This window comes from Schistocerca piceifrons, chromosome 4 (genome assembly GCF_021461385.2).
Source record: "Schistocerca piceifrons isolate TAMUIC-IGC-003096 chromosome 4, iqSchPice1.1, whole genome shotgun sequence".
Taxonomy (NCBI): domain Eukaryota; kingdom Metazoa; phylum Arthropoda; class Insecta; order Orthoptera; family Acrididae; genus Schistocerca; species Schistocerca piceifrons.
This window is the reverse complement of record NC_060141.1, coordinates 707,768,713-707,781,003: the sequence shown is the minus strand read 5'-3', so window position 1 is coordinate 707,781,003 and position 12,291 is coordinate 707,768,713. Positions and strand designations below refer to the sequence as shown.

The 12,291-nt window shown below is 46.9% G+C and overlaps 1 protein-coding gene across 1 annotated transcript in view; it reads right to left on the bottom strand.

Moving 5' to 3' along the window:
• Window positions 1–12,291, bottom strand: part of LOC124796121 — a 387,418-nt gene that overhangs the window by 22,045 nt on the left and 353,082 nt on the right. Inside the window, exons 6-7 of the mRNA XM_047260211.1 lie at window positions 8,116–8,173; window positions 72–1,520 (exon numbers count right to left, since the gene is read on the bottom strand). Of these exons, the coding sequence (XP_047116167.1) occupies window positions 72–1,520; window positions 8,116–8,173 (1,507 nt within the window). The remainder of the gene's footprint in view (window positions 1–71; window positions 1,521–8,115; window positions 8,174–12,291) is intronic.

Here is a 12,291-nt window from a genome sequence, read left to right as displayed (position 1 = left end):
CAAATACTGATCTTTTGAGACATCGATATTTTAGCTTATACCTACAGCGGGCATCGATTACTGCTACTCACTAGGCGCCGGAGTGGTGGCCGGCGGGCTTGCAGCAACGGTCGGCGTCGCGGCGGTGGCGGTGGCGGGGGCGGGGGCAGCGCCCTGTTCCGCCCCCGGCAGCGGCGATCCCGCCCCCTTGTGGCGCTGGCGGTGTCCTTCCGGCGGCGCCGCCACCGACACGGCCACGTAGGCGTCGCGGTGTCGGGAGCGCGGCGCCGGCTGTGACGTCACGCGGTGGTACGTGAAGTGCGGCAGGCGACGCGGCGTCGGCTGCGGCGCGGGCCCCACCGGCAGGTTGTTGTCGTCCACGCCCCCGCCGCCGCCAGCAGCAGTTACCGCCTGCTTCGGCTGCACCCCCTGCTCATTCTCCCACCCCCTGTCCACGTGCGTGTTGTTCAGTGCCCTGTCGAAGAAATTCTGCCATATTTCGTCTCTGGTAGAATAACGGTCGTGCTTCAACTGCATTCCTGCGCCTAGCGGGAATGACCTCCCGCCTGTCTCGTACTGGACGCCTCCACGCGTGGACACGTTAACCATTCCGCTGTCGTTTCTCCCCGCCATGATTCGTTCCGCACCAGTCCTCTCCCGCTGTTGCTGCTGTTGGGGCCGTTGGTGGCTCGAGTTCTTCGAACCCGACCACTCACCTGTCGCGAAAGAGAACGGTTCGCGGTACGGCGGTACAGTTATGTTGCGCGGCGGTGGCAGTGGAGGCCTTTGACGCTCACGCGTTGCAGAGGAAGGTCCTCTCGGGCCTTGCATGATTTTCTCCCTGATGGCCTCGTCGGTCAGGACGTATTTGTACCTAGAGATGACCGCTTCTGGGTCGTACTGACCCAAGTTCTTCCCGCCGTAAGTCGGCTTCTCCTTCTCTGGAGCGGGCGTCCCTTTCCAGCCCTGCATCACCTTTTCTCTGATAACGTCATCCGTTAGCGGCGTCTGGTACCTCGACGCCACTTGTCGCGCGTATTCTAAGAACTCTTTGTCGTGCATCGGATGGAGAGTCTTTCTCGTCGTGTTGGTAACCTCCACATCTGATGGAGCGTCAGTGACTACAGTGGTCGTTCTGTCAGAAACCGTACTGTTCTGCCTCCCGTGATTTGCGCCACCCTTCCTAGACAGTTTCCTGCGGCTGGGTCTATTCCTGCCCCTCCCCCTCTGTCTGGTCTTGGTCTTGTTTCTGTTTCTCGTCCCGTTTCCCCCTTTGCCAGACCTGTTCTTGCCCAGAGGCCTAAGAATGTGGTCGTCTTCGGGCAGGACGCCAGCCTTCATCAGCTGCCGCAACCTGTTCTTCCTCTCTTTGGTGTCAGGCGGCTGGGGCCCCGACGTCTCCCTGTACTCGTTCAGCTTACTCCAGTCGAATTCCCTCTGCTGATGTCTGTGCTTCAGCCTTTCCAAACTCCTGCGTTTCGTCAGCGAGCGAAAGCCATCATTCTGATCTCCGTCCTGTTTCAGATTTGATGCCAGCCTTTCTGTAACAAAAGAGGTCGTGGATAGTGTTAGATTATTAAATTTTCCATTCTATTTTCCTAACTTTTATGGTACTTCACACTTGCAAGTGTTCTGTGTGTGATAGGCATGTTTATTTCGCGAACAGTTTAAAGTGATACGCCAGACAAGAGTGGACAAACAAAGACTTTTTGGAAGAGATTTGTTTCTCTTATGAGGGGTTTACATCATTCTTATGTTACTTCTGACATGGAAAGAGACAGTACCAAACTCAATGTTTGGTGTGGGCTAATGCGCAGTTACATCACTGGTCCATCGTTTTTCATCGAGTCTGCCATCAACGGTGATGTTTACCTGGACATGTTAAAGGAGTTTACTGTACCACAATTGGAACACCTGTAACCCGATGTCACATTCCAGCAGAATGGCCCGCCGTCCTTCTGGTCCCTACATGTCCGTCAGATTCTGGGCGAAAAGTTTTCAAAAAATAGTTCAAATGGCTCTGAGCACTATGGGACTCAACATCTGAGGTCATCAGTCCCCTAGACCTTAGAACTACTTAAACCTAACCAACCCAAGGACATCACACACATCCATGGCCGAGGCAGGATTCGAACCTGCGACCGTAACAGTCGCGCGGTTCCAGACTGAAGCGCCTAGAACCGCTCGGCCACAAAGTTTCCAGACAGTTGGATTGGACGAGATGGTCCAGTTCGATAGTCGCCGCTATCTCCTGGCCTCACACCACTAGACTTCTTCCTGTGGGCTTTCATAAGGGATTTGGTGCACTAAAACAGGTTAGAGACCTGCAGATCTTTAAGGCAGGCATTCGCAATGCATTTGATTCAAATGGTTGAAATGGCTCTAAGCACTGTGGGACTTAACATCTGAGGTCATCAGTCCCTCAGAACTTAGAACTACTTAAACCTAACTAGCCTAAGAACATCACACACATCATGCCCGAGGCAGGATTCAAATCTGCGACCGTAGCAGTCGCGCGGTTCCGGACTGAAGCGCCTAGAACCGCTCGGCCACTGAGCGGCCGGCGCAATGGATTTGAACGTGTCACCGACGTGATCTTGAATCGTACGTGAAGAGAAATGGATTTTTCCGGATAGACATTGATGTGTATGAATGAGGAAACAAAACTGTATGAGTTATCTTATCATATGTTGAAAATCATTTGTTAACATTTAGTATAGTTTTAAAGGTATTAAAGTTTTAAGCTGTAAAGATAATTTATAGACATCATGTATGTAAATGAGTCAACGAGTCTGTCGTGCCCTGCATCTTGGAAGCTACAACGTACGTCAACTTTTTAACGGACGAGCATATAATCATTCTGTCCGACTCTAAATTTGCAACCTCCTTACTTGAACGCTGAGGAAGGAACACTCAAATCATCCATAACCCGTTTGATATTGATCAGTATAGGTCAGATGGCTAAAAAGGGACACTGTTTGACAAAAGTAAGTTGGGACAGGTCTGAAATACACAAACCAGAACTATCGAATGTCTTCGTTCACAGTGTGATGGATCTCGTTCGACAAGGGTGGAACAAAGAGTGGAGAACCTCGCAGGTGAAAAGGAGTGGGCACTGTGTCATAACACGAACGATACGAACAAGAGACCTGGTGCAGTAAGCTCAATTGTGAAAGGGAAATCGTACTGACTATATCGAATTCTGTAATTTTCCATTGCACCGACATCTTACAGTCACCTCTGAGTAACTTTGAGGAAGCTCAGAAGGAGTTGGAAGGACTGGTCGTCTAAGAAACACAAGCGTTATGAAATACCAGTTACGATCCTCAGTCCGTGTACAGTCCACATCAGATGACTCTGCTGTGCAAGCAGCTCACAGGCAAAAAGAGCCTGGTCGTCATTTATTAAATCACTGTCCCGTTCTACCATCTGGCCAATATTTTCGATCGTGTGAAACCCATCTCCCTCTGTTCCCCCCCACGATATCCAGAAAGCAATAGCTACAGGCGCCCAGCTACTCTCACGCCCATAAATTAAAGATAATTGCACAATGTGGTGCCACACAATGTGGCACTACACAAAACTGGTGCTAATAGCATAGTCAAATAGGGAACACACAAGACACAGATTTGTAAGTCCACCATATTAGTGATAAGTTGAGAAAATCGTCCCGAAGCACATGTGCTACAAAACGCCACTGTTTCCTGCGCATGTACCCCGACATCAATGTGGGATATGATCACCATGCACACGTACACAGTCCGCGCAACGGGTTGGCACACTCTGGATCAGGTGGTCGAGCAGCTGCTGGGGTATAGCCTCCCATTTTTGCACCAGTGCCTGTCGGAGCTCCTGAAGTGTCCTAGGGTTTGAAGACGTGCAGCGATATGTCGACCGAGAGCATCCCAGACGTGCTCGATGGGGTTTACGTTTGGAGAACAGGCAGGTCACTCCACTCGCCTGATATCTTCTGTTTCAAGGTACTCCTCCACGATGGCAGCTCTGTGGCGCCGTGCGTTATCATCCATCAGGAGGAAGGTGGGACGCACTGCGCCTCTGAAAAGGCTGATATACTGGTGCAAAATGACGTCCCGGTACACCTGACCTGTGAAACACATGCAAGGGTGTACGTGCACCAATCATAATCTCACCCCACATCATCAAATAACGACCTCCATAAAGCTTCCTTTCAAGGACATTAAGGGGTTGGTATCTGGTTCCTGCTTCACGCCAGATGAAAACCCGGCGTGAATCACTGTTCAGACTATACCTGGACTCGTCCGTGAACATAACCTTGGACCACTGTTCCAATGACCATGTACTGTGTTCTTGACACCAGGCTTTACGGGTTCTCCTGTGACCAGGAGTCAGTAGAATGCACCTTGCAGGTCTCCAGGCGAATAAAATATGTCTGTTCAGTCGTCTGTAGATTGCGTGTCTGGAGACAATTGTTCCAGTGGTTGCGGTAAGGTCCTGAGCAAAGCTACCTGCAGTACTCCGTGGCCCTCTGCGGGCACTGAAGGTGAGATATCGGTCTTCTTGCGGTGTTGTGCACTGTGGACGTCCCGTACTGTAGCGCCTGGACACGTTTCCTGTCTGCTGGAATCGTTGCCATAATCGTGAGATCACACTTTGTGACACAGAGGGTCCGTGCTACGACCTGCTGTGTTTGACCGGTTTCCAGTTGCCCTAGTATTGTACCCATCATAACGTCATCAATATGTGTTCTTAAAGCCATTTTCAACACACAGTCATTAGCAAGTCTGAAAACGTCTGCACACTTACTCGCTGCACCGCACTTTGCCATGCACCAACACACATCTGCGTATGTGGACTGCTGCCAGCACCAGCGTGCGACGACCACAGGTCAAATGCACCGCATGGTCATACCCCGAGGTGATTAAAGCCCGAAAACTGTGCACCAGAGCGTTGTTTCACCATGTATCAGCATTATCCTTAATTTATGAGCGTGAGTGTAGATGCCGTGTTCTTTGATTTCCGGAAGGCTTTCGATGCAGTTCCGAACTGCCGCCTAACGAAAGAAATGCGAGCGTACGGAATATCAGTTGTGTGATTATACTGAACAGTTCCTAGCGAACATAACACAGCGTGTCATTCTGAATGGAGAGAAGTCTTCAGACGTGAAAGTAGCTTCGGGCGTGCCCCGGGGGAGACTTTTACGGGCATTAGTTTATACTGCATATAAGGGGCGATGAGAAACTTTCCGGTCGAAAGCCATACAGTCCAGAATCAGTATGCCGAGCAGGCAAAATTGCCGTGTGCAATGAGGCAATCATCCCACCAACGCACAAGGTTCAAGATAACCGTTTTGTAGAACACGGTGTCCTGTTGCATGGAGATGACCGTAACTGCATGTCAACCGACGGGAATCGTCGATCCTTCAAGGTCTTTTCTTTGAGGAATCGAAGGCGTGATAATCGCACGGGGAGAGATCAAAACTATAGGGTGGGTGTTCGAGTGTTTCTAATGTGACTTCTGGGCTATGTCTTGTGTCGAATCGCGACCAGCACGGATCTTGTGCACCATTCCATAATACTAGCTGTCGACAGACCTTCTGCCCTATACCCATTCTTCATTCTCCGACGGATGTCTACTGGTGTTTGTCCTTCGACAGCTAAGAAAAGAGTAACAGTACGTTGGTTCTTTTTGGATACATTTGGGAACAACGTCAGCATAGTTCATGTTCCCGCATTTACCGCACACACGTCGTAATGACACGAATGCAACACTTATCCCTTGCCTACATGACGTTGCTTGTATAATCGCATCACAGTCATGCTGCGCTGCATGTTCGCTACGACAGAACCCTCAAACGGAAACATTTTGATCACCTTAAGGTTTTTAACATGGCTGTCAATCAGCGACTGTTGTATCATATAAAATTTTGAAAAACACAGCCCTAATTCGTGAACACAGTTAATTTGTGACCTAGGTTTCGGTGTCACAAGGGACACCTTCTTCGGACAAAATTAAAACTAAATGTTACAGCATAACGTACCAAAAAATAGGAAAGCTGCGGTCATACCTGACAGCGTCAGATAGTCAGATAGTCATTTTTCTTTATTTCTGACTATCTGACGCTGTCAGGTATGACCGCAGCTTTCGTATTTTTTGGTACGTTATGCTGTAACATTTAGTTTTAATTTTGTCCGAAGAAGGTGTCCCTCGTGACACCAAACCTAGGTCACAAATTGTGTTCGCGACTGAGGTCTGTGTTTTTCAAAATTTTGTATTTTGATCACCCCTTATGTAAATGACGTAGTGGATAACGTCGGAATTTCCACGACGCTTTTCGCGGGTGATGCTGTTGTATACAGAGAGGTAGCACAAGGAAATTGTAGCGAAATGTAGGAAGACTTGCAGAGGATCGACGTTTGGTGCAGGGAATGCATCTGACCCTCAAAACAAACAAATGCAACTTGTCGCGAATAAACACCGTTTATTGTATCATTACACGATTGCTGAATAACCACTGGAAGCAGCTTCTTCCATTAAATATGTAGGGGTGCGTATACGGAGAGATCTGAAGTAGAACCAACACGAAAAATTTGTCAGAAGTGAGGCAGATGCCACACTGAGTTTCATTGGAAGAATCGTTAAGAAATTTAGTCTATCAATAAAGGAAGCAGCTCAGGAAACACCCGTTCTACCTGTTCTTGAATTTACTCGTCAATGTGAGATCCGTACCAGATAGATAGAGAAGATCGAAAAAAGAGCAGCACGTTCCGTTACGGGTTCCTATAGTAAGCACGAAAGGTTCACAGAGGTAATCAATGAACTCCAGTGACAGACACTGAAAGAGAGGCGTTCTGCGTCACAGTGTGGTTTATTATGAACGTTTTGAGAACGTACTCTCCTAGAAAAGTCAACAGATGCATTGCTTCCTCCTACGTATAGCTCGCGAAAAGACTATGAAGACAAAATCAGAGGGATTCGTGCCCACACGGAGGCGTACGGGCGATCGTTCTTCCAACGAGGTACTCGTGAGTGAATCAGGAAAGAGGGAAAGTTGCAGTGGTATTCAAGTACCCGCCGCCAAACGCCGCAAGCTGGCTTGAGAAGTATAGATGCAAATGTAGATGCATAGAATATTATTTACATTCTCATTGGATGCAAAATTAACTGTATAGGGTGGAGGACGTCGAATGGAGGTAAGTTCTTCAGATAACCACAGTTCCGAAATTAACCGTTATTGAGCTATGAGAATATTTTGTATTGTTTACTCCTTAAAATTTCATTACCAAATCAAGTACTCTAGAAGTACCATAATACCACAACCTTTTAAAGATAATTTGCTGTACTGTTGCACGCTCATACTCACACTGCTGGACACGCCCAAACACGTTCACCTACCGGACAATCATTTGCCACCCCCCCCCCCCCCTTCACCTCTCTGTGACCCTCCACCTCCATCCCCCGCTACCAACGGCTCACATTGATCGTCATCTCGTGGCCGTATATCGACAGTGGCGCATTTCGGACCTATGATTATCTGGAAAATTGTCATCGATTCGACGTCCCATACCCTCTACTGGCTCTGAAAGACTGTTCGTACTGTATGAAGCAATGATTCTCTGAAATCTGACTTATCTGTTGTTTTGTGCCTTAAAATACCATTTCGTTACATGTTGAATATTTGGTATTAAACTGCCCGACAACAGTTTTCATGACCTCGCTGTAGACTTTTCAGCTGCATAACCTTCATAGCACAGCTTTGAATGGATTGCCTCCTTGACGTGGAGGTCGGCGTCCATGGGTACACATGTCGATACCGTGCGTTCTATGCCCCGTTTTTGTGGTGTAAAGGTATGGACCTGGGCCCAGCTTGATGAGATCAAATGGGAATATAAGTACAACTGGTAAGTAGAGATTGACAGAGAAGAAGCTGACGACGCGCAAATACATAGGCATCCACCAGGGAGCGCCTGTTTCTATTTAGGCAAATTACGGAGAGAACAGAACCTGTGCCATGATTCTATTGCGGATTGTTCTGATACTCTGCTTTTCTGCATCAGCCTCAAGATATTAGATTTTGTGGCACAACTCAGTTGCTTATTTAGCGTGAACACAGCGAACCTAACACGTATGAGACGAAATGGGTTCAGTGATACTTACGCCAACGCGTCGGATTCTCTGCGATATGGACCATTAGTTCCAGTAAATCCTCCGCCACCTGTAACAAGGACAGAGCTGAGAATGTAGTCCGACTTGGCAGTCGTATGAAATAATAAGACAAAGAAATAATATATTATCTGGTATACACAGTATGTAAATTTCTCCGTAGAAATATAGAAATACGTATGTGCACATGAAAACCGTGCAATAACTCGACTTTCTTTCTATTATTGTTTATGTGGAAAATATTTCTAAGCGATAAAATGTAACGAGTGCTGTGGTGTTATTTTCACATCTGTGACGTATGTCATAATAAAAATGATGGCTTACAGGCAAATTGCGAAATTAAAATGAAGCACAGTAGTCGTAAGAAGTCCAGGACTTTTTGCCGTTTCAGTAAAGTGGTATGCAGTTTCAAATTTTCATGATTACATACAATGTAGCTGCGAGGAGTTTTGTTCTATCAGTCAACCTATGGTTGGCACTCAGCTAAGAAGTACATAGTGCCACTTTCAAAAGATGTTTAATAGTCGTAGCTTCGTGTAATCAGCTTACTTCATTCACATACGATACAAGTCTTAGTTTTTAAGATGCTCTATAGAGAGAGAGATGGAATAGGTTGCGAAGCTTACTGTCACTTAATCCATGGCACGATAGTGTACAAATTTCGTGCGCCTTCAGTAGCTCTGTATCATGTATTCTCGATTCTAGTTGAAATATCTGTACATAAATGTCACTGATAAGGAAACCATTACGTTTCGTAACAGTCGTCTCAGCTGTTGAAGTATTTGTTTACATCTTCATTTCTTTTGTTCGTTCCAGATTTCAACCACAAGAAATGTTAATAAGTTCTAGTGATTAACGAAAATAAAAGAAAGAGAACAGAGGAAAGAATACCTCTATGTATGAGTTTTCTAACGACGATTCACCATACCACGTATGGGGGCTATTGTGTAGGATGTTAGGATGTTAAGTATTCTAGGATGCTAAGCCGTGCCATATTTCTTCTACGTGGTCAAGGTTTCGATCCCTCTGCTGGAACATTCTTCAGGATCTTGTGGTGTTCACTGTTAGGTGAATACTCTGGTAACCTTGACTGCCACAATATGCTAAGGAAGATCCCAGCAGCGGAGTCGAAACGTCGTTCGTGTAGAGGTAAAGTGACGCGGCCTAACACTTTTTAACTTCAATGGCATCGATCACGAAAGCCTACAGACTTACATATGTATGTATTTGTTTCCTACCTTTATTTCATTCCTTGCGTCAGGCTAGCGAATCTAGCATGATATATAATAAAAAGTTATATGGTTTCCGTGCATGTACAGTAGGCTACAATAAAAAATAAGTTAGAAAAATTCTTGGCTGACTTTATTCTGCTTACATTGTATAAGGGGCGATCGAAACGTTTCCGTTAGAGGGCGCCGCTGCAGCGTATATGCAACACAGCACGATTTCGATGCGGGTATATAGGGTGAACATTAATGAAACTGCCAGCCGAAGTGGCCGTGCGGTTAAAGGCGCTGCAGTCTGGAACCGCAAGACCGCTACGGTCGCAGGTTCGAATCCTGCCTCGGGCATGGATGTTTGTGATGTCCTTAGGTTAGTTAGGTTTAACTAGTTCTAAATTCTAGGGGACTAATGACCTCAGCAGTTGAGTCCCATAGTGCTCAGAGCCATTTGAACCATTAATGAAACTGACAAACTGTTGACACGGTTTCCTGACTGAAGATGGAGGAAAAGAGGTCCTATGGACGTGTACCCAGAAATGCATCATTGCCACGGTAGGTGGCACTGACGAATGAAAGTTCCTCTGACCACGTGCCGTGTGTTACCTGTGTGTTGCAAGCTGTGCGATTGACACAGCGTACAGCAAGCAGCAGAATGGTCCGGTAATCATGTCGGGAACAAGTCGAGTTGGTGCTTGTGTACGGCCAAGCAGATGGAAACGGCCGAGAGACTGAAACAAGTACCCTGACAGACACCAACAACATCACACAACATTTCAAGCCCTTTCTTTGGCGTTTGTGCGATCAAGAGGCCTTTCAGACGAACGTGCTGCGGACTGTGCGTACATCAGATTTGGAAGAGTCTGTATTGCACGGATTTGACAAGTTCTTGGTAGGTTTCTGGAGGTATATAGTACCAGATGTCTACGCACAAGTCAAGCCATTTTGGTAAATTAGCCATTGGTCTGAGGGCGCTGATCTAGCTTCCGGTAGCGTCCCAGAAGTCCTCCGTTGGGCTGTGATCACGCGAATTGGTGGTCAAGACATCTACGAGATGGACTACATGAAATGAGATCGCTTCGGAATATATCACTATTCACAAATCATTATGAGCAGTGAAAAATGGCTTGTGACTGGTCTCAAAAGGAGGATTGCATATTTGGAAGGTGGAACTGAAGTTGGCAGAAAATGGAGGAGAAATAGTTTGGTGGCCAAGTGTCAAAATTGGTGGGATGGGTCTAAAGGTGTTGCAGTGAGGAGTGAGTCATCTGGACCGATGGTAACGATAACATCATCTGGACGCCAGCGCCGACACCATGATGGAGGCCTCACAGAAGATTATGATGCGCCATTGGAGACACAAATTGGTGTGGCGTCCGAGGTTGTCCATATTGATGGGCTGGGTCTGGATGTGTTGGTCAACATGACGGGGAGCTGCGGCAAGTACTTCTTTAGCCATTGCCAAGGTAGCTAATGGCAGGCGAGACGTGGGACTGAAATGGGGAAAGCTCTGGGATTGCTTTGGGTGCATGCCCTAGTTGTCGCAGGACACTGTTGAAGCAGACCGAGAGTCTGTTGGTGGCCAGTAACTGAGAAGGAACTTCAAATGTAACGTGTACTGTCGAGATGATTGCCAGCCTGTGCAGTTAATAGTCGACGTGGGATGTGGCCAAGCTATCGTGGACATGGTCCACCTGAAGCATGGGCATGTCTTTACACACTGGCCGGATAAGATACCAAACACCATCAGATACGGAGAAATGTGGTGCTATTTTATGCAGAACACTAGCAGTGTCATTCAGGGGCTTGAATGTGTTTAGTGGGCAGCTGAGAGATTGTCTGATTGGGATTCTTGTACAGCACATACTGTGTACATTCAATACGGCCAGCGGCTGGTGTGTGTGTTTTGAGTACGAAGTGATCGTTACAAGTTCCGGTATTACACAGGACGGCCATGAGTGTGCAAGAGTCTGCCTTTGTATTTTGTCCTATCTCTATGCTGAGAGCGTGTTCTACCATTTTACAGAAGACAGTTCTTTATTGTCTTTAGAATCATGCTGTAGTTCTGTTCACCTACTGTACATAGCTATAAGTTCCCTGAAAAATATATTTCTGTTGTCGTCGATAGCCTTATAAACCTGTTGTTTGTAGCAGCAGTAAGTTGTTGGTGGAGTCCCTTGGAAGTAGAGGTAGATCTTGTGATTTTAAATTGATATTGTACTTTGTTGATGTGGATGCTCGATTGTAAAGAACAACAGCAGGAGAGTGGGAATACTGTACTTTTTATTTTGTTGTTCTTGGTTTGTGCCCACTTGTGTGTCACAGGTTTCAAATGATTCAAATGGCTCTGAGCACTATGGGACTTAACTTATGAGGTCATCAGTCCCCTAGAACGTAGAAGTACTTAAACTAAGGAGATCACACACACCCATGCCCGAGGCAGGATTCGAACCTGCGACCGTAGCAGTCGCGTGGTTCCAGACTGTAGCGCCTAGAACCACTCGGCCACCCCGGCCGGCTGTGTCACAGCGGCTGAAACACATTTGCTATATAGGGTGACCAGAAATAGTCTGAAGCGTGGACAGGTGTTGCAAGGTAGGTTGTGGGAGAGATAATTCTTGTTAAGAGAAACATCGATGCTTTATGCCGTTTTCGAGATAATCAGCATTGAAGATAGCCAATCAGGCCGTTGAACGCGGAAATTCAAACGGCACGTCAGATACAATTAGTGTCATTTGTTCTCATAGCGCAGATGGCCGCGCACTGGACTGCTTAGCCTTTGGCTCGCGTTAGATCCCTACTACCGTCCCATGTCCAATTTTTGTATCACTCTCGGGCTAGGGCTGCTTGAATGTGCACCCGCAACGGCCCGGTTGGCTATCTTCAGCGCCAATTAATTCCGAAAAATCTCAACTTATCGAATTTTTTTCGTATCAATTATTTCTCAGCA